Source organism: Apostichopus japonicus, chromosome 7 (genome assembly GCF_037975245.1).
Source record: "Apostichopus japonicus isolate 1M-3 chromosome 7, ASM3797524v1, whole genome shotgun sequence".
NCBI lineage: Eukaryota > Metazoa > Echinodermata > Holothuroidea > Aspidochirotida > Stichopodidae > Apostichopus > Apostichopus japonicus.
The window spans coordinates 24,626,750-24,650,597 of record NC_092567.1 but is presented as its reverse complement, the minus strand read 5'-3'; the positions used below and the strand labels follow the sequence as shown (position 1 = coordinate 24,650,597).

The 23,848-nt window shown below is 37.2% G+C and overlaps 1 protein-coding gene across 1 annotated transcript; it reads right to left on the bottom strand.

The window, feature by feature from the left end:
- Positions 1-9: 9 nt before the first annotated feature.
- On the bottom strand, positions 10-23,750 carry LOC139969839 (putative ammonium transporter 1). The gene is made up of 12 exons (XM_071975150.1): positions 21,143-23,750; positions 19,786-19,898; positions 11,454-11,543; positions 10,715-10,945; positions 9,105-9,184; positions 7,967-8,101; positions 7,316-7,546; positions 5,248-5,386; positions 4,388-4,482; positions 3,391-3,517; positions 2,674-2,787; positions 10-1,443 (listed from the first exon to the last, which is right to left on the bottom strand). Exons 2-12 carry the CDS (start codon positions 19,874-19,876, stop codon positions 1,265-1,267), a joined length of 1,512 nt encoding a protein of 503 aa, XP_071831251.1. The 5' UTR covers positions 19,877-19,898; positions 21,143-23,750; the 3' UTR covers positions 10-1,264.
- Between the last annotated feature and the right edge of the window lie 98 nt (positions 23,751-23,848).

The window sequence follows — 23,848 nt, the reverse complement described above, 5'->3', positions numbered from 1 at the left end:
AGTCTATAACCCATTCCATTGTTTTCCTTCTGTTATTTTTGTGTTCTGTACTAAATGAAAATAAGTTACGCAGTCTAAACATCTCTTCATTTCAATGGTTACTTGCAATACTTATGTTCTTTTCTATAGAAAACGGTACAAATCGATGTTTTATCCGTCTTATTTACTTCAGACTTCTCCAGTGAGTGTACGTTCTAATACCCACAAAGATCATTGGGCACTTCATGTTTATGAAAAAAGGGCACTTTTTCACAATTCGAGGAGAAGGGGGTGACCCCTTTCCTACTCAAATCCAAAACATTCCCTATAAAGAATAACACATACTCAAATGAATCCTATTTTTTCAGCTGCAGTTTTACTTTCATCGACTCTTATGATGCAATACGAGCGAAAACATTAGAATCATCAAGAAAATGTACCCCAAAGACTCACAATAAAGTAAAATATTCTATATGATGAGTTTAGATAAAACATACTGACAGAGTTGATATATGAAAACTTACATTTTCTACTTCCTTATTGGTAAAATGGCGATTTACCATATCGAATAGGTTGACCAGTCATTTTTTTTACATGGGATTATCATCATATCCCATCCTCCTTCCTCTCTCCCCACTCAATCAGCCCACCCCCAAACCCCTGTTTCTGATGAATAAGCAGAAGTCTATTGCAATGAAGTAATCGAAACTTCAATGCATTTTTTTGCATTCTAGTTTTTGATAATGTTTCTATTATATTTATATTTCTTCTTTAATTAATGAAAAACTCGTTTAAACTGGAGAAAGATTGATTCTCTTTTTTTAAGACTGTTTATAGATGTCAGTTATGTAGTATAGAGTCATATACCAGTCATGGTTGACGTTACATCAAATACAATACAGATTGTGTGTTTTGCGAGTTGTGCAAATTTGGCGCAAAAACAACATAAGTTGAATATTCTGATGATACAGATTGTGCAGTTTAAAAGTTTCGCAATATTTGGTAACAAAAATTATTTTAATGTTCTCATGAAACAGATTGTGCGTTTGAAGAGTTGTGCAATATTTGGTAACAAAAGAAATTAATTTGAGTTCTCTTTGGAAGAGAGCGTATTACTATTAAACCTGCTAAACGCAAAAATTTAGGCAAAGACAGCAGAGAAAAAAACTCCAAAAACGACAAATAAAATAAAACAAATAGCAACAAAGCAAAAAGGGGAAAAAAGAACTTGGATCTAATTTGTAAACAATAGATATGTTCATAACATTCAAGCCATTGTTGTAAGCTATTGTTGGTCAGTGGTTTTATCTTGTGTGTTGTAATTTTCATCTCCCACTTGAATGTTTACCTCTGTGTTGGTAACTGGTGGGGCTATTCCAGTATCTCCATTCGATGTTTCTGACGCATCGTAGGCGTTGTTCTGATATTCATGGGGTAGTCTAGGACGAGCAGGCTTTGAATTTCCTGCCAAAAATGAAAACAACAAATCAATCAATAAATACGACGTAATGATTGTCCTCGCATCCCTCTTAATATCGTTCCTGCCACAATCCCCTCTTTACAGGGGTGCACCCAATATTTGTACAACGGAGGGGTGTGTGGCCTATGGGTTGTTGAAGAAGAATCTCATGTAGAAGGGTAGGCGCAGGGGGGGGGGGGTGGACTAGGGTTCCCCCCACTGAAAAAAATTAGGCGTGAAAGGGTGCAATTGTAATGCATATTTGAGATATAAATTATCTTCAGATATGTAGTGAAATTGAACAACTAAATTATCATTATATGACCTAACACCATTTCCTATCATGAAACGAAAAATTCCATTTTACAAAATATTGGCATTTGCATACACTCAATTGTGTACAATGTATATATATATATACTTGACCGAAATATATATATATATATTTCGGTCAAAGAGTCTGTAGCCTGTAGCAACACTCACACGTCGAAGAGTCAACACAGCACATTCGCGTGGTCATTCTAACTCAGAGTGAGGGTTTATCGTTTACAAAAACGCCCTCAGTTTCATGTTTTGTAAATTGATTTGACTTTCAACTTTGTTTTTCAATTGTATGCGATTCGTACCTTTTTTTCTATGACAAGGGTTTGGTTTCTGAGAGAGAGGGGAGGATGGGGGGGGGGGCGAGTTAACTGCCTCTGAGAGATTTTATTTATTTGAGTTTTGTGCTCTCTTTATAAAAGTCGAATATTACTAGTATTATAATTCTTATTTGGCTAAATTTGCTATTGATTTAAGATTTGTATGTTAATTTATGACAAATTCGAAATTAAATGTTGAGATTTATATCAGCTTTTGATTAGACAATTTGTTGATTTAGCAAACGTTTTTCATCATGGACGCACTTGAAAAAGTGAATTCTGCTCTGCTTGAAATTAAGAGTGAATTAATGAATTTAGTTTTTTATAGCAAAGGTACTTTATTTCATTTATCAATAACGTTAACGTACCTTCAACTCAACCATATCTACAATAAGCAGATAAAGCAGGTAACGAAGGACTACTCCAAGATCATGGGACCTTCATGACAACGTCCAGGCAACATATACCAACCTTCTATTGTCTGATGGTACCTGCAAACCCTAATGGGGGAGGTGGGGGGGGGGTAGGAGTAAATCATACGGTGCAAAGGTCGTTAATCCGGCTCGGTAGATGTCTTTCTGTTTCTGTACGTACCTACTCTCACGGAACCATACTCCTGCGCCGGTAAGTTGTGGAGATCGCTATGCCAACCAACTTGATAGCTTACGGGTGGATAGGCTGGTTCACCATGTTTCGGAATATCTAGACCTAGTAATATAGAAAGGAATTTAAAGAATTAGTTAAGTATGGAAATACGACAGCAGGATCGGGACTAGAGGACAACTATATCATCGGGACTCATGTTTCAAAGTCTTAATAAATTCGGTTTACATATATGTGTGTATGAAGAATTAATTTGGTGGACCTGTTCCATTCACCTGATCCTCCTTACACATACCCCGGGCCCACTAAGTAATACTCCAGGACCAATATCTATCCGACACCAACCCCCCCTCCACCCGTCCCCCACTCCCCTCACGTATGATTATAAATACATTTATATATAACTGAAAGGTGGGACCTTTCTCCATTAAGAAATCATTGTTCCAATAACCATGGCGACTGTTTTGTAATGTTTTACTCTCACCGCCGTATTTATAATGACGTATGAATTAACCCTACAACAGCCAATTATGTGTAAGCGTAAAGTGACGTCACGAATGAAATGACGCGTGACTTTTGTTCATGCTTGAATTAATTGAAATTGATAGTCTAAAAGAATGAGATATAATATTTCCAGCGAAAATGTGTTAAGCAATCAACTTTAGCCACCAAAATATCCCTTTTAAATCAAGTTCTCTAGCTTTATACCTTTGATTTCAATTTCTGCACTGACTCGAAGCCAGCCTGCCAGTTGTAGCCCACCGAACAGTACTGTCGATAGAGCTGCAGTCCAGACGAATATGGCGATCCCTCCTATAACATTCCATCCTAGAAGCTGGAAGTTTGGAAGGTAAAAACCAAGAGTTAACGGCATTGAAGATTCGCCCAAAACCGCGTGCGACCATCTGAAAAAGTTAACTTTCGGTTGCTTGCAAGTGACATTTTGTTCGTGTCGCTACAAAATGCAGACAGTAATGAAACGTGATACCTTGTTATCTTTAGCTGGACCTGAGTCCATCGCTGTATCATTTATACACTGTGCTGTGGGTATTGACCGCAGCTGTATGTACTGACTGTACACTAGTGTCTAATTGCCGACGGTAGCAAGCTGTGTGTGTATTTTCTGGGATCGATGGTGGTGTCTAACACTTCTGTTACAACTCATTCGAAACTAGGTCAGATTACCGGCATTAGACGTTTCTTTTTGCGTGAGTCTTCACACCCTTTAAAGATATGTAGTTGTCTTACTACAATCAATTTCTTCATTAACTTACATACTTAATTCGTCATTTTCCAAGACCGCTATATATAAAGCATGGATATAAGTTTTAAACTGCCATGTCCCACCCCAACATATGATATAACTGATTTGTTTTTTTATGTGAGTTTTTTACTTATTTATGTTTTGTTACTACTTAACATTCATTTTTTAATTTGACTGGATTAAGTTAAGTTTCGCCCGTCTTTTTTTAAATATTGATAAGGCCTTAATATTTTGAAACGTCCAGAGATCTTAATGCCATGATAACGGACGAAACTTTGGGAATAATTTTTAGTGCTTGATTAATCACCCTAATTTGATTAATCACCCTTTGATTAATCACCCTTTAATTTATCATCATTTGAAGGGAAAACAAAGAAGAATATAGTTATAGAAGCGTTTCTTTGTATAAATGAAAGCAATGTGAGTCAATTATTTACTTACCAAAAAGGCCGGTCCATCCCAATTAAAAACTACCCCGTCCGGATAGACAAGAAATGGTGCAGTCAAGACCCCTATGGTACCACCACTAAGGTGAACTTTGGAATTATAAAAAAAAAAAAAAAAAATTAAATTCAAGACGATGTTTAATTTTTGCAGTCTATTATCATTTACATATAAATGGAAAAGAGCAAAGACATTTAGGGATAGAACGGGATTCGAACCCGAACGGGATTCGAACCCGAACGGGATTCGAACCCGGACGGGATTCGAACAGAGACCTCTGGATAGCAAGCCCAGCGCTTTAACAACTGAGCTATCCCAGCTATATTTTTTGGCGATCACTATATGTAACCCTTTTTTTCTTTTGAGGGCGCTAGTCTGAAACCAGAGTAACTTGCATACTTCATAACCAGGGTTCACGTCCCAGTTTCTTTCGATACAACCCAGAAAGCGGCAGGTAATTGATTTCATGAGAAATTCGGCCTTTTCTAATGAAATTTGGATTTTCTAAGACTTAAGTCCTAGAACATACAAAACAAAATCACCGAATAATTATTCGTTTTATTTGGCGTCTCGGGTGTAAAGTCCCTCATTTGGTCGAAAAAAATTTCAATCAACATTATAACTCGATTAATAGTAGGTTATAACAAAATCTCATCATTTTTACAGATTTCATATATTTTTGAAATAAAAAAGATATGACCGTAATTAAGCACGTCCATATCAACATTTCCGGTCAGCAGAGCCTATAATGGGATGTTAACATTCCTATAGTGGTGACCGATGGGGCGCGAAGTACTGTGGCACAGCGCCATTTTGGATTTAGAACATTATAGCCGCTTAATAATATAAACACTTACCAGCTACAGCATCAAGAGGATCGTCCACACGGAGGCGTTCAACAAGGATACTAGTTAACTGGTAAACAATACCTGCTATCATACCAGTTAATACAGCACCCCACGCCATTACCGAATCACACCCAGCACATATAGCTACCTGTAAATAATCAAAACACACTATATATATTAGTTCAGCCTGGTAAGGCAACTTTTCTAATGCTGCACAATACTATAATACATGCTATGTGACACTAGGAGTACCCCAAGCGAGTACCCAATGTATCCCAGCGTACCACGCGAAGCGCAGATAACCTGTGAATAAACGAAGCGCATAGATTAGCTTAACCAGTTGGGATAAATTAGCTAATACTGCACAATACTATAATAATACGTGATGCGCATCACGCGCAGCGCAGATAAACAACCTGTGAATATGCGAAACGTTTAGATTAGTTTAGCCACTTTCGGATCATATTTCTAATGCTCTTACTAGTTGAAGACATACTGTGTGATGTGAGTTTGCTCTTGGACCAAGTAAACAGATCGTACAACACCAGTACAGTAAATATACTGATTGTATGTATAGAAACACGGCATTGTATATCCTTAGAAAAAAAAAAGAATGCAAAGGATTACGTAATAAATCAACATTATTGAATGCTTTTGATCTAAAATGGCAGATTTTTGCACAAATTTGTTCTACTGACTAATTATTTATACAATATTAATATGTACAATTACAATATTTTGTTTTATGTATGTATGTAGCCTTTTTGAGCAGAATATGACCATTCTAGAATAGTCATATAGCAGCAGCGTATACGATCTTGGAACTGTCATATATAATAGCAGCTCCCGGCTGTCACGACAAACTCACGTTCTAAGTGCATGTTGAAGAATTCGTGACACAGACATTCTATTGTAGCAGTCAGACAACATGCACGAAGTCATGATTTTACACGTGCCAGCCATGCACAAAGTTACAAAATAGCAGTTGAATGACCTATGAGTACAATATGCAGTTTATATTAGGTTAAACCAATAGAATATCAGTAACTATGAGAAAAGAAAACAGGTCACCAATTGTCTCTGAATTACAGCCAAACAGTCCACTGTTTATTCCCAGAATAAGAAACAACAGCAATCAGTTATGATGCATTCAGTCTCGACGGGCTTACATAATCTTTCTTACTTTGTTAATACAGTCGTGTAGTAAATAACAATCATGACGACGTACTTTTTTTTTGTGCAGAATTTTGGCACGATCGCTAGTTTCTAGGGAACAGAAAGTTCAGACAATAACATTGCTAGCTTTTGCTTACCCAAAGACATTAATCGGACTGAACTGAGAACACAATTATTAACAAGTATACCTTGAGTAAATAATTTTTCCTTTTATTGACTCCACCCCCTAAGTCTCCATTGTGTAGCCTACATTGTTTAAAGTAGTACGTATTGCGGCCGTTGCATTTGCTCGCGCATGCGCCCGATTTGTTCCTTCACTACGATTGCATATCGAGAATATGTACTAACAAAGTACGACGAGTACAGGTAAAACTATGTTAGAATCATATAATACAAGTACATACTCAATATAAATCTGCTACTTAATTCTATGTTTAGAAATTCTCTGTATTTTTTGTTACCAAATATTATCCATTTATCCTTTTAGCATTTGAAAAAGATCCTGCTAGGATCGAAACGTCAGGCCAACTTACTTTTACACATTCTCTTTCACAGGCTCTCTAGTGGATAAGCAGTTTGCTAACAGGTTTATTTTATTTTGCAAACATTTTCCATTAAGAGCGAATGGCTGGTTTATTTCAGATTAGAAGCCGTAATGTATGGAACGCGAAAAGGGAAAACTTATTTCGTTGCTAAGTTTAACGTAAGTTTAGACTACGACGTAAGTTTAGACAACGGAATTTGAGACATCAAAGTGAGTTTGAGCAACAACATGATAAAACAGCAGCACCAACTTTAGTTTAGACAGCAACAAACTTAGTTTAGACAACTAAATATGGTTTCCCTTTTCGCGTTCCATATTAATGACATGAAGGAGGCTTGTTTACTGTAGATAACTTACCATTCCCGCCAGTCCGCCATTAATCGTGGTAAGCAAACTCCACTTTCCCTCTCCAAAATGTAATCTGGATAAGGATAAGGTGACAGTGGCCGCCGCGGCTCCACTGAGGATGGTGTTGACTACGGCATTCGCTATCACTTCAGCGTCACCAGGCTGTGATACGGAGGCTTGTGAACCACCATTGAAGGCGAAAAATCCAAAGAGCAGAATGAAACCACCCAGTGCCACTAACTGAAAGAGAAAGGGACGATGGTTTAAAGAGCATCACATTGGGCAGATTTGAACTCTTGATTATGTCATAGGTCAAAAGAAACAAAATAATGTTTCGGGGCAATTTTCACATTCAGTCGAGGAAGAATTATACAGGTCACTCCCTTCAGGCCCAGGAAGACCCTTATATAAAGGTTCATGCCCCCTCCCCAATCTTAGATCTGTCTGTGAATCTAGCTAGAAATTTAGCCACATGCATGCATCTCTGAAATACTTTGCAACGTCACTGACTGACGAGTACAATACCATCATTACGAGTACAAGTGCGGGAATTCCCCTTGGTATGAGTACAAATCTTCGAAAGCGAGTACAAGTACACACATAACTATGTTAAAATATGAGTACCAGTACGTACTCACTGTGTAGTTATGGTATACTCACCGGCACAGTGTGACCATGTATCACGACCGGTTTCCCATTTTCATCAAACCGTCCGATCCTGGGACCTAAAATGGCCGCTCCCACTAGGGCGGCCGTCCCACCTACCATATGAACTACACCGCTTCCGGCAAAATCCTGATGAACGAAAGAATTACGTAATGAGCATCAAAGAAAGTGTTTTGTTTTTTATTAAGAAAGTTATATACCTTCTTAGTACAGTGTATATATAATTCCATAATGAGTACAATCCTTCATGATCCCTAATGTAATGTAAGAACCGTTGACACGAAAAGGTGCAAAAAGCGGTTAATGAGTATTACCAGTTAAAGGCTATTACAACTTTCGCCTCCGTTCTTAAATAAGCACTGTTACACAGTAGCCTAACCTATAATAGATGCATAACGGGGATAAAACTAACAATTGTTGATAACGGCACTTTGAAAGTGATTGACATGTTCTAATTACACTCACGAAGACCGTGTGGCCTCGAGGTCCAGGTCTTCATTTTTCCTGAAGCATATTATGAAAATGAGAATTTTTTATATTCAACCCATATTTTCCCGGGCTCCCTTAATTGACCCCCCTCCCCCTCCAAACTGGTCACACACCCCTCTCGTCAGGCATGAATGCGGTATACCTACACTAACAACTTACGTTATCTACGTTATCTGTACAAGGATAAGCCAGACTATAATCTTTAAGGGAGTACATGTCCTAATGGTGACAATATTGAAGGTGATCAGTATTGCCACCGAATATGCTAGAGAGCCTCAAATAATAGTCACTGAGGCACAGATTTCAACACTGATCATTTTACTTGCTCCATCAAATCATTTCATTTGAACTCTTCTCTACTTTTAGAAATCATGGAGAATAGGAACCTCGAGAAAAATACTTTTCAAAACTTCTAGCAATGTTAAAAATACTGTAAAATCCCAATGGTCACCTTTAATACTATAACGAATCAAAACATTTTTTTCAAATCTTGGTAATTATTTCCTTGCTTGTAGGAGACGAAGGGGGGGGGGGGTGGGGCGTGGGGAGACTGCAGGGAATAGTAAGTTATAACTTCATTTATAGGAGGAGAGATCCAGATCTTAAGTGGTGTATTCGTAAATGCAGTGCTTGGCTCCGTTACCCTATATGCAACGTCGGGTCCATTAGCTAACCAGCCCTCGTCTGACCACGCCCAGTGACTCACGACAGGATAGATAATTCCTGTGGGGGAGGGGAGAAAAAGAGCAAAATGGATGGACAGAGAGAGAGATGTGGGCGGAGGTCATCAACGGTAAACATATTCCGATAGGTTAGAGGTCGTGGGAATGTTTAATTCGTTACTTTATCTAATAATGTAGAGACTGCGAGCTGCCATTTACAAAATGATAGCCACACTACCGCCCTCTGCTACGAGTCATTCCATGGATTGCATGGGTGCCTTCGTTCAAGGCAATTCCGAATCCCACTCATCCCCCTCACCCCCACCCCCCCCCCCCGCTTAGGCAATATAAGCGAAGTGCTCAAATTTGACGTTTTTGTTGTTTGTCTGTTTTTTATTTCTCTTTTCAAGTCTTGCAGTCTAGATAATATAAACACGTTTGAACGACATGCCTGAAATAGAATCTTATAATTCATAAAACAAAATGGATGCACAACCAGGCTGATTTCTGCTATGGTTGTTTAAAATCATATCTTGCTTCCACTTTTGTGTAGTGTGATCATATAGCTAAGTTATATAGGTTAATGGGGTTGAAGGACACGCTATTTCTTTCGATCAGATCTTTTCATATATACACTACGTACACTATCCTCACACACAGCAAATTTATGAACGCAAGGTTGTGGAACTACTTTTTTGTAAGGGGGCAACCCCTACACAACCCTGGATCAACGAATATTGTTTCTCGCTAGATTTGATATTACTTTTATCTGTTGTCGGACTATTTTGTCTGTGGCGTCACAAAAACAATTCTGGGTCACTTACGAGCTAGAAAGGAAAATTACAATTAGAATTACAATTAGAAAATATTTGCCCACCTGGCAAACAGTCAATAAAAATCTTGCTCTATAACTTGGCAAACTGTGTAGAACTTTAATTAAGTGGTGCAATTGGCGCAACCCGTTTTCGCTTTTTTTTACACATTGTATTGAATTATTGTATCCTATTACACACATGCACTGCGAAATCTTTCTTTACATTGACCCTCCCGATTAATATGGAACGCCAAAAGTACAACTTAGATATGTCATCATGAACTTGCATATTATCATTGTGTGCGTTTATATTATCAAAGTGTACTTATATAATATCATCCTGTGCATTCATATATATCATCGAGAAGTTTTTTTTTTATATTATCATCATGTGCTTTCCATTATTTTCTGCCCGTATGTTGTATTAGCCCGATCCATATGAACGAGTGGTAACAATAAAGTATATGTACACGATGATAATGTATACATCGACAATATTATAGTTTTTACCTTATCTATTATCGTTGTGTAAGTGTATATTATCAAAGAGTAGTTATATATTATAATCGGGTGCATGTATATAATCTTCTTGTTTTTTGTTTGTTATCAACGAGTACTTTTATATAATCAAAGACTACATTATCAACGAGTATTTTGATATTATCAACGTGTACTTTCATAATATTTTTATAATCGTACGTGGCCCATTTGGCGTTCTATAGATCTATCACTTTTGAAACACGTAGGTAAAGTTTTCCAGATTTCCGTTGTCCTCACCTGTCAAGCCCACCGAGTAAAATAAATAGGACACAAACTCTGTCCTCTCAGCGACTGCACCGGACACGATGGTAGTCGCGGTGGCAGCAAACACCCAATGAAAGAAGAAAAGCGGAAGTTCGGTCTCTGGGAAGTTAATGAAGAAGAAATAACCGCCTCCAATCATGAGATTTCCTGGTTTACCGAAGGCGAATGCGTAACCAAACATCCAGTAACACAGCGCCCCCACATCTAATTACAAATAGAATCGGGGAAACAGAAATGAAACCAAAGTGTTAAACGGGGGCGTGGAACAAAGTTAAGAAGGGGGCGATCGTCCAGTTTCGGACAATAAGACCCTAAATGATTAAACACATTTTATAATTAAAGATGTATATTTAAAGATCAGGTCTGTTAATGCAATTATCCCATATTTACTGGAGAAAAATTTCTGAGGAGTAACAAACCAATTCTTTCAAATAAACGGGTTTTTGGGGGGGGGGGGTAAATAATATATCTCTTTTGTTAAATTAGTAATCATGCATAAAGTTACCGTACCACGTAAAACTTAATACAAAGTGAATCGAAACTTCCCAATGATTGTTATTTAGAATTTAAGAACACTAAACTAAGGTTGTTTATGCATATGCATGAATTTTCATAGAATATTTCCCTACACACATTCTCTTGAAAAGAAAAAAAAAGACTATCAAACCTGAAAAAGGATGTTTTAAATGTGTGCAGTCTTGTGGCAACTTACATAAATCGAGAATATTCTTAATGAGAATATTGGTTGTATTTTTCGCCCTTACAGAACCTGCTTCCAAGAAGGCAAATCCAAACTGCATTACTAAAAGGAAAGCAAATAAACGAAGAGTTGCTACTTTGACCATATAGAAAAGAATAAAAACAAAGACGAACGTGTGTGTTGTTTGGGGGGAGGGGAGGGGGAGGGTAAGGGGAGGGAAAGGGGAGGAGAAGGGAAAAAGAGGGAGAGGAGGAGGGGAGGGGAGGAGTTCGTACCGAAAGATTTATCGTTGCAACAGCATTTTATGGTTTGGAAATTTAAATAATACCAATAAAAAAAACCACCAAACCATCATCCTAGGTCGTTTTGATAGAGATATGTGATGAACAACTTTCTCAATCAAGTAACGAAAATCTTATACCGTTTTTTTAAGATATCACATGTTACATGTCTGTTCAAACGTAAGGCTGAAGACTCGATCAAGTCTAAATATAACATCATCCTTATTCAGGTGCGTATCCAGGGGGGGGGCGTTGGGGGCGCGCGCCCCCCGGGTAAGAAAAAGAGGAGAGAAAAAAAAGAGAAGAAAAAAGGAAAAAAGAGGGGAAGAAAGAGGAGGAGGAGAGGAAGGAAGGGAAAAGAAAAAGAAGAAAGAGAGAAAAAGGAGAAAAGGAGGGAGTAAAAGAAAAACGCGAAGACACCGGGGAGAGAAAGAGGAACAGTGACATCATTACAGCGCTGAAGGGTAGCCAGTGACGGATCAATGATTTCGTAAAAGTGTGACTCACCCTACCCCTTACACCGACAACTCCATTTTCTGACGTTTCCATTTTCCTCTCTCACTAATGATCTATATATGTACTATATATGGTCTATCATAACGCGTGTGTAGAATTGTGCTATGAAACCAACTGTTGCTGGTCTCGAACTCGACCGTGTCGTCGGGGAACATGACGCATTTTGGGATGGGGGCGACCGCCCGCCCCCCCCCATTCAGCATTTTTTTTTAATGATATCGCTAAGTAATTTCAAAATAGAAAGTGCTTAGAGGCAACTTACAAGGCCTGGGTAGTGCCATTTCCAGCGATCTGGGAGGCATTTTCGGCCAAAATTTTCTTGTACGCTTCGCGCCAACCTATGGTGGCGCTACGCTTAGATAATTTGCCTACAGGCTTCGCCCCTCCCTTGGCAAATTCCTCGCTACGCGCCTGTTCGAATTTGTAACGCAAACAGCAGATATCACATCATATCAGTGAGCATGAAAATGGCGTTCCAGGATGAAAAGCCTCAAAACTGTCCGACTTGCCTGAAAAAATAACCAAAAATTTTCGCGCGCCAAGCGCGCGTTCAACGTGTTCATGTCAATATCATATAAGCAAGCATCGGTTATTACATCGCATGCCATCATGTACCGTACGGTCCGTTCAAATTGCGCAGTATTTCGCGGGATGCTAATATAAACAACGACATGTCTCATGTAGATGTATAAAAAGCATGGAGGTCCAATTATGTCAAAACTCTCTTTTACATTAGTAATGGCGAATTAGGGGCTGCACCCCCGCCGCAGAGTGGCGGAGCGTCCATACGGTCGGGGGGGGTGGATGCCCCCCCCCCCTGACGGACTCAAATGGACTGCTGGCGCCTTTTTCAGCTCTTTACCACTTTTTACTTATTCGTGATTATTAACTTTTTTATTGCGCTCTCATCTACTTATTGACATTTCTCACATTTTCTTGGTGTAATTTGGCGATGACACCTTATTCTTCGTTTATCTGCAAATTAGCCAGGCCCGGAAAGGGTCATTTCCGGCGATCTAGGGAGTATCTTTATTCAAAAATTTTCTGTACGCTACGCGCCAACCAGTGGTGGCGCTCCGCTTAGATAGTGTCGAAAGCGCTCCTACAGACCATTCTCGCCACTCCTGACCAATACCCCTAGCTCCGCCACTGCCGCCGCGCCTCCTACGCCTATGTGTGTAGTGTTCGGTTGAAGGAAATATCTCCTATTTTTTCATTTCCTTCAACCAAGTTTTATAATAGCCGTTATAAGAAGTTTTAATGTATGTACACCAATAAATTAACTGTCTGAATTTTCGAAAATTTATGACCAACATTCTGCATCACACTTCTCTCTACTCGTGCAATTTTGACCGGTCTGTTAGGGGTTGAAGGAAGTTTTTCTATATTGGTTGTCCATAGATGAAATTTTGTACAACATTATGGGTATGTTTTCAAGTGAGTTTATTCACGAGAAATGTGAATTTTCAAATTCTGAACAAATATGGGGCTTAAAACCTTGAAAAGTGGGGCTGACGGGTATTGTGGGCCGCGACGTAGAATCACCTACAAAAGCAAAGACCCACAGGAGATGCCATCAGGTCGAACATGATGTGTGCCGGGTTGACAAACTTCAAAAAGGTTATGGATGGAAAAAAAAAACTATTAGGAAATACATGGTTCTCAGGCAAAAAGTGTACATCTGGTTGGTCATTTCAAGCCCGAGAAGTGCCGTTTCCGGTGATCTGGGGGGGGGGGGGTTCAAAACAAGAACTTTTCTTGTACGCTGCGCGCCAACCGATGGTGGCGCTCCGCTTAGATAGTAATTCGCGCCCCCCGGGTTTGAAAATCCTGGATACGCGCCTGTTAATATTTTCTAAAATGTTTACTTTCTGTAAAATTATATTTAGAAACATTATATTGAAACTTTTTACATGATCTAACGATAATATATATATTTCAGTATCAATACTGCTTATATTCTGATTTAATTTAAATTTAATTGGAAACCTTTAAGGACAAAAGAAGAAGAAGACAAATTTGTCAATTTGTTAGTCTGTGATGTGTCATAATGCCACTAGTAGGTGGTAATACTTTGCTTTACTGTTCTGAAGTATTTTCATGGCAGAATTTGTTTGGCATGGAAACCAACGCCAGGATAATATCATGTTATATAGGACCGTCAATATTTTTGGTAGAGCAGTTTTTGTTGCAATGATGATAACCAAGGTAAATTATAGAATATAAACAGTGTATTAAATACGTAATGCCATAACAGGTATGTGGCATGATCAGGGAGTTGCCACGACTCAATGATACAAAACAATTAGACTTGCCCAAGTCTTCGTTCGTGTGTATTTATTACTTAACCTATGTGATTATATTTCATATTTATTTTGTTAGACGGTTGTTTGATGAACTCGACTACTTGTCAAAACCCCATAACGGGGACCGTTAATTGGGGAATTGTCAGGCCACATGTAAAATTCAAAGATGTATATTCTCCATCGACAATTGCATTCTATGCGTGGCTTAGACGTCATTCACCCGAAGGGAGTGAGAAACAAAGATAAATAAAGCCGGCGCCATATAATGCTACCAACCTACACTGGTTAAATACAAAATGATTGATGGGTTGCGAATAGCATTTGCTAATGTTGTTTACACTTGTATTATACTGAATTTTTGGAAAACATAATTGTTTATCTAAGGGAAAAACTACTGTCTAGTGAAGATTATTAATAGGTAAAAGATTAAAAGTTCCACCAGTTTGAAGTTATGCAATGAGTTCCGATTGTTGCATATCGGTATATATACTGTGAATATTCCAAAGTATATAATGAATAGCAGCAAATATCCAACGGGGAAACTTATTGGAAAGGTTATAAACAAAACTTGAAAAGAGGTAAGACATCAATGTTGGGCTATGAAAAGATTCAAACCATTGACTCCTTCTTTAAATCAGATTTTTCTTTAATTTTTTTTTTTTTTTTTGAATAAAAAAATCCGAAGGGAGTATGCAGAAATCTGTGTCATTCTTGTAAATGATAATTAAAACAATCACCAAATATCTTTCGTAATCTTGAAGGTATGGGGGAAATAAGGAAGAATTTCCATTTTCAGATGTCTTGTTAACAGCATGAGAATTTACTACGAGGTAAACTTAGCCTCCTATATAGTATATAGCTGTATGGTATATAGGCAAACATTCTCTGAAGCAGTTTTTAGCATGGAACTTTTATTGACCAAAGTCACGTTTTGAGGAATATGACTATAGGTCAAGTTTATATACTTCGCACTGGTCATATACACATAGCAAATTGTATACACTGGATGAACGATTCCCTTGGTATTGGTATGGACACACTCTGAATTCAAGAGTGAGAGAGAGAGTTCACTCTTCACGGCGTAAATTTTACTCTTATATCAAAGAGCGACTTACTTCTAATTTAATTATACAACTAGTGCAGGGTTGTCCAACCTTTTGCAGAGGAGGGCCACATGGAATGATTATGATGAAGGAGGGGCCGCATGAACCCTACGCTCGATTTTTAGATTTTTTTTTTTGCCCGAAGCCCAAGGCAACAAAATGTGAGCACTGCGCGCGGAGCGCACTGATTTATTTTCCTTCCTGATAAAACAGATGAATAAAGTCCAGCCGCCCCCCCCCCTCCGCTGAGAGTGTCAAAAAAACTGACCTGTATCCAGTTTTTTGGACCCAGAAGGTTCGAATGATTGATTATATAGCTTCAAATTGTTATCAATAATTCTGCTCACTAAAATTTCGCCGGACGCAACCCTGCGGCGGGCCGAACTGTGGCCCGCGGGCCGTAGGTTGGACAACCCTGAACTAGTGAGTGCTTTTATACTGTATATAAAACCAAATGTTGGGCGTAATCATTCCAAGGAGAATATCGAATTCAGCTCTCGAAAGTTTGATGATTTGTGAACATTCTCAAAGTTAGAGTAAATTCTCACTCTGTGCCGGGTAGTAAGTGTGAACCCTAAGTAGGTAAAAAGTAGGTAAAACTTAATTAATCAACAAGCAATCACCTGTTCTGTAATTCAATTAACCAGTTACTTCAAATCAGCTTTATACCGACCTGATACCCAGATAATTTTAAATAGGTCAAAAATTAAAGTTTGACTAAATTAATGATGGCACGAGGAGACTTTAGACCTTGACTAAATGCTCATACAATCCGGTTGGAAGGATTAGTTTTTGAATACAAAAGAAAAGGGGTTGTGAATAATTGACTTTGCTCTCAATAACAGACAAACACCATGATTTTCTTCCGGTGATGTTTGGCCTCGGGCAGTTGGAGTGTTGACTTATCGCAAACATTTGTGATATTTACAATACATGAAAAACATTACTGAAGAAACAGAGGTCAGACTCAATGACCGTTGGCGATCCCAATGATCAGACGGGTGACGTCATTCTAAATGGTACCACCGGAAGTCGAAATCTATTACCCATTTGATTTTACTTTTCAAGTATTTTCTTGGCGAAATTAAGCAGATTCGATATTCGAGTAGCCCATCCTGAGTAAAAGGTGTCATTGTAAAAGTTGCATCCTTTTTATAACAACTACAGTATTCAATTACAAATACCGTCGCTACAGGCAAAAACTCCGTGCAACGTTGGATCTGTGATACCATTTGCAGTCGATATTTTTGGCTTTCTCCTAACTATGTCAAATAATAAAGACAAATTAGCTTCACTTTTTGCCTTTAGATACGGTGACTAACATGTATACGTATAGTAACAGGGGTTTCCATAATAGTGTTTTACTTCACACTTGATGTTACCTCCAGCCGAAGACATTTTACGATCAATTCACAGGTGCAAAACGTTGGAATTAATGTACTGGAATGAACGAACATAATAAAGGTATCAAGCCGCGAAATCTATGAGTGCAGACGTGAGGGTTTGGTCTAAAGAAACTGTTGTTTGCTTCATTGTATTTACATGAACTTACCTAATTATAAAGTGTTTCAAATCTTCTGAAAGAACTCAATGGTACTGGTGTGTATGACACAGTAATAACACACAACGAACCATCAACATTGTACTATATACGTGAAGGGTAACCTCCCTAAAAAGCTAAGCAAAATTCAAATTCCCTATGTGAGATATCACATGGTTATATGGTATACTTAGCACACAAGGCTTAAGACTTGAACAAGTCTAAATATGACATCATCATCGCTCCACGTGTAGTACAATATTTAGTTTATGTAGTGGAGATCGGTTTTCAAAACAACACATGCTCACCAACAATGCTAATATTATAAACTTAATATATAAAAAAAATAATAATAGTTATAAAACATATTTAGAATGAATAAGTCGGTATTTCCTTATGATATGCTATGGCATCGCACATTTACAACATGACAACCTTATACATCTCTACAATATAGACCACTCATGGTGGCTGAGATTTTGTTTCTCATACATCCATAACTTTAGAATTGGTTAAAATTTGCTAAAATCTCTACAACAGATTCGATCATTTAGGCTCTGAAAAGGATACTTTTATCTTTTTTAGAATATTCGTAATTTATGTTTCTATTTATATGAACCAGTTTTTTTTCCCCTCTAGTCCATGAAGGTGCACTTGCAGTTTTAAACCATTTTCACTTTTAAGTTATCGTTTTATTATTTTCTCTTATATATATATTATTTTCCTCAATTTAATGCTTATAGAATGAAAGTTCTTCACAAAATTTTCTTTAAGCAAAACGTTTGGATGACGTCGTATTGAATATACATAGTAAACTCCATCTATCCTATACCTCGTTCCTTCGCTGAAACTCCCTCTGTTTCCCTCCCCTCCCCTCCCATTCCTCTCCCCTCCCCCTCCGCGTTCCTCACCCCCGGTAATATATATATACCTATATATATATACCTATGTAAAATCTAGACTTGGAATAAAGAGTTCTTAGACACGTAACATCAAATAACTAAAAACACGTATAAAAGAGAGGGGCAAACTTTCAATTGTTTGATAACAAAAATACTGATTATATTAACATACAAACAATAGGTCTATCGTTCGTGAGTAAAACAATAAGTTAAAAGCAGACAACAATACCTTTTTGTCGTCTCCATTCACACGCAATTTCAAGTCCAAAACTTGAACTGGGTCACATTGTTCAACCAGGGGTTGTTCAACCAGTGGGTGAGGGGGGTGGTGTCTAATGTTTAGTTGAAGCAAAATAACGTGATTGCATCAGTATTATCGCGTTAGTCGTGCTTGTTGACTATGACTGTGTTTACGTTACAGTCAAAGGATGGCGTCATGCAGAAGTAAGTCTTGATATTTCCAAGTCCATCAAAAGGGCGAGAATGGCTGAGTCATAGAAATGCTTTGATGGTTATTCCGGTTATCAAGATAAAAAGCTTTAAATATCAAGATATAAAGCTTTAAACTATATGCCAAATATGTGGAATGCTACTTCAAGGATACCTTCACGAATGTCCATTATGACCTCGTGTGGACACAAGAAAGAATTCATATAGTACTCAACACCATTTGCGATGCCTTGTAGTTGTAAACATGTTATTTGAGAAATATATAATGAGTTTTGGTGGTATATCTGAGGAACTATACTTGATGGTCTCAGTGTTAGACTCAGTAGTTCAGTCGCTTGAATTAATGACCCACAAATGTTTTAAAAAGCCTTATTTCTCTAAACTTGAGTGTTAAAAAAATACAAGCCTGGACTGATGGCGGCAGTATGTTTTCATATTCCACAACAAATCAAAATTAATTTTGTACCTAAAAGTCATCTTCTAAATTAGGAAAAGTACACCACAACACATGATTTTATACAGCTGGTTTGCTATGACGAAGAAATCCCCGAAAAGGCTACCAAAATATTTTATTCTATTTTTGGAAATTATCATGATTTTTGAAAGAATCTCCATTGTTGCCGTTTTGTGTGTGGGTGTTACTTGTGCCTCTCCGAAAATTACCATTTTTATTTTTGCCTTTTCTTGTTTTTCATATTGAAAGTATAAGCAGACTCGAGTATCCCAGTACAAAATGATAATTAAAAAAATTGCATCATTTTACACAACTACAATTGCAAATACCTTCATAATGGACACGCTCACCCCAAATTAAGAGGGTGCATATTTGGTGACATCCCAATGTTCCGACGTCTCTATGTTCCGACGTCTCTATGTTCCGACGTCTCTATGTTCCGACAATATTTTTTTTTGACCAAAATTTTCGGACCCAATTTTTGTTGGGGGACCAAAATTTTGGTTATAAAAAATTTTAGAGTAAAAAAAAATTGGATTATAAAAACATTTTGGTCCAAAAAAATTTAGGTCCGAAAAAATTGGGTCCGAAAACGTATTGGTCAAAAATTTTGGCCAAAAATTAGAGTTCAAAAAAATTGTCGGAACGTAGAGACGTCGGAACATAGAGATGTAACCGTATATTTGGAGGAGGGGGAGGTAAGGGGCGGTTGAGGGGGCGGGACGATGAGGGGAGGGGGTATAGAAACTTTTAACTCAGTGTTATACAGTAAATCACTTATCTTATACTTACGTGAGATCAGTGCCGCCTCAATAACAATAAAGAATGTGTCAGAGTTGTGTTGCAGTACTTTGAGCTGTTCTTCTACTGTAAGATTCGCCATCCTTCCAGCGATATTTAATATCCTATATAAATAAGAATATTGAATAATTCCTATATACTGTTGGTATAAGACCAACCACTATGTAGTAGCAGAACATCATCAGCGATTCTACAGATTAATGAATATTGCTGCCGAAATAGCACTGAAATCACAGAATATGTCAGTAAATATTTTAGTCTTCTTTGCCAAAAAGAAAAAAAATGAAGAAAGAAAGAACAAAAGAGAATATATGTACTTGTATCATCAGTTTTGAAAAGATTTTGAAATTTTAATAAAAATGATGGTAATTTTATGCAGGTACTAATTTTACTTACAGTTGGGAAGAAAAAAGATTTATGATGCGATGAATAACATTTCCAAGAGTTGGTTACATTTCCAAGAGTTGATTACGAGTTCTAGGATGATGAATGTTGGCACTAAAACTTACTTCATGAACAGCATATATACATCTATATCGTCCTTCGGTTATTTTAAAACTACTGCCACCACAAAGCGTACCTCTTTATAAAAACAAGAGCCCCAACCGTCTTGCACCTCAGGTTACGGTTAAAAAACATTTCCATTGGTGTCGTACTCCAGTTCAGGGCCCGGCTACAAGTGTTATGTGTCACCGGACCCCTTTCATAAATATTTATTTTCCATAAGTACTATGTGATTAAATTGCAAATGAATTATTCGTTATTCCGTATTTCAGGGCCCCCTTATGGAACCCCTTGGCCTTTCATTCGTTTCTCAGTTAATGCGTGTTAACTCTTTTTCACGAGAGTAAACAAAATGTTCTCTTACAGTAACTATCGGATATTATATTCTTAATATACCAAATCGTTTAAGCAAATCTCATTCGATAGTAAAACCCGGACAATTCATACTCGCGGGATTTATAGAAACTAAATGTCACACGTAATAATTCAACGATCGAATAGCACAAGCAAATTCATGACAAAAACTACAGATATATATAGTGCATATCTACTATATCTATATATACTGTATATATATATATATATATATATATATATATATATATAATGTGCGTTATTTCAAATTAATAGCAACATCAATGTTTCAATAGAAAATGACAATTGGCACATTATAATTTGAATAGACTTGATTTGATTTATTTTCATTTTCATCTGGACTATTTTGAGAGCACTGCATGGTTTTGGTACAAAAGTTATTTAAGTGCACTGCACATGAAATTTGCTTCTAATAACATCTTCCGAAAGATATCGTTAAAAGAATAATAAAAAGTTTTTTTTTCCTTACCGTTAATAGCCTAACTCTGTTCTGATCCTGAAGCTAACTTCAGAGGTGCTTCCCGGATAGACGCCAAAACTATTATGCCGGGTGGTAGAAAAATAAGACAATACCACTAGAATCATAATGCTTTCTTTCAAAAAAAAGAGTAGACAGATATGTGCTTACGTAAAATATGCCCTTCACGATGTTCGAAGTAACTCGGTGTTTGAAGAAGCTACAAAAGCCTGTTTTATGCGTGAGCAATGAACTGTTTAGCTGACCTCACCACACGTACGTATAGAAGAAACACGTACGTTTAACAAAAGAAAAATTGAAAAATAGAAACAGCTATTTTCACATCTTTCCCCACAAGAAAAATTAAGAAGAAAAGAATTGGAATATAGAACGGATGTCCCCGATTTTCATCAAGTTATTGCAACCTTGTCACTTTTATTCGCCCAGTATATATCATTCTAATTTGATATGAAACCACTAAATTTGGTGGTGTACCCCTAATAGATGCAATACCAATTCTTCTTCTCACGGGTGTGGAATTTTAGACATGTTATCGTACCAAGTACAAAATAAGTGGTGTTGTCGAATGGGTGTGAAAGTCAATTGCCCCAGCTATTCGTGTTTTGTGTGAACATTTGAAGTTATGTTAGTGCTAGGAGAGAAGTCCGAGAACACCGCATGTAGTGTAGTGAGTAGCAGATGACTAATACTTCAATTCGTCGAGCTTATAACTATAACAAACGAAAACTTAGAAAACTTTAACATAAAAAAGACAGACGTATTTTATTTCATAAAATTTCATAGATTTAACTAGTTTACTAGAATTTCATAGATACTTAACTGAAAAAAAGTTTCTAATTTAACGTTAGATATATACCAACCTTTGTAAAGTTTATTTTCCTTAATGACATTAAGTCGACACTAGAAACCAAGTAGAGTGCTGCATATATAACCAAAAATAACGCTAACCAACGTTTGACAGTTCTATCTTTTGACGTAACTGTAAGTGGCTTATATAGATTCACCGTATAACAGTGTATATGAACACTCCCCCATTGTGCAAACATTTTGAACAATAACCACTTCAGAATGTTCCTGAAAGCCTTAAAGCATATGCCAAGAGTATTTACGAAGCCCGTTTGATTTAGTTCTAAATGACCCCCAACTTCACATGACCCCCAACTTCACAAGTGCATGGGGGAGGAAGAGGAGGGCGAGCGAGCGAGGCTTCTATTTGTTCTTTTTTTTTTCTTTTCTAGTTGCAGATTATGCCGCTGGTGAAGGGGAAAGCACTGTGATGCTAGGCAATGTAAATGTCCCTCTAAGGCATCACAACATGCTTCAAATGCACTTTACGTACAAAACATGTCTGTCGAGTTACTTCAAATGTTGCTGTCTCAAAAACGATATACGTAAGAATTGAAAGCTTTTTTGCTCTATTCTTCATTCATTTTAGCTGCCTGTCCATGTATATATGTCTCATCTAGACCATGTGTCGTTATATAAATTTCTGCTGCGACGGAGAGAAACATTGGTCTTTTCAAACAAGCCGGTAGGATGCTGAAGCCTATACCGCTAAAAGGATCGCCGCATACCCGAATATAGTAAATTAGTTTGTGTGCAGATTTTTGTTGTAACTGGTTGTTGTTGTCGCAGGGTCTTCCTGGATGGAAATCCATGAACTTGATAACCGCTGGTATAGATTATTTATTGTAGACATTTAGGCTGAAATTTGGAAACCTCGATTTTTGGTCCAAATTTAATCATTTTGTAAGGCTATACCCTTATGTTTTTTTTCAAATTTAGGCAAAAAAAATCGCCATTTTTTCAAATCTTCTCAAAATGATGCGGCGAACGGATGCCTACCTCTTTATCATATATCAGACATTATCAGCGTTGAAAATATAGGTTCATACTCTTCAGAAAGACAGTCTAATTTGAATATTCAAATCGTTATCATTTCAATTCACTGAATCCATTATAATTTCAAATTTTAATTGTTGCTATTAGATCACTCGTCCTTCGGTTTTGTAATTGGGAAATCAGCAAATTTAGTAGTACAAGAGGATAATTGTAGTGACAGTTTCTTCAAAGTCCTGTTGCTATAGCAATTGAATGCTTTATTATGCTATCAGATCATAGCATTTCATTACTTTTGTTACCCCATTCTTTTTATGCCACCACCTACCTGGTTGCCAAATATTTATGTTGAGTAAGAAAACGTGTATTCATAGAAGTAATTAAATCTGAATTACGTTAGAAAAACACCTTTTGTGTTGAATGAATGGCCATACCTTCACGTCAATCAAAACTAGGATCCGTCAAATATAATAAAAACGTTTTGCCGGGTTAAATGGATTGTCAGACTATTTACCTGTTTACAGTCTTAAGTGCTTGAAATTGCTACTTACAAATATTTACTAATATCTTAGTGCTGACCATAGCGTCACGGTTGACACATTACCACCAATGTTAATAACTGCTGATAATTATTATTATTAATTTGTATTATTAATATTATTATTAATCAATTATACTGTATCAGAAGTAGGCTGAGTGTGGGGAAAAAAGTCATTTTTCCTTCTTTAGAGTTCATGTTAACAACATGTTACATAAGAGTAAGTAACTTTGAAATTAATCATTTGCTTCCTGGTCATTTCTAATGTAAAAAAAAAAAACATCCCTGGGACGGAAGAAGGTCTAGAACAGAAGTTCTCA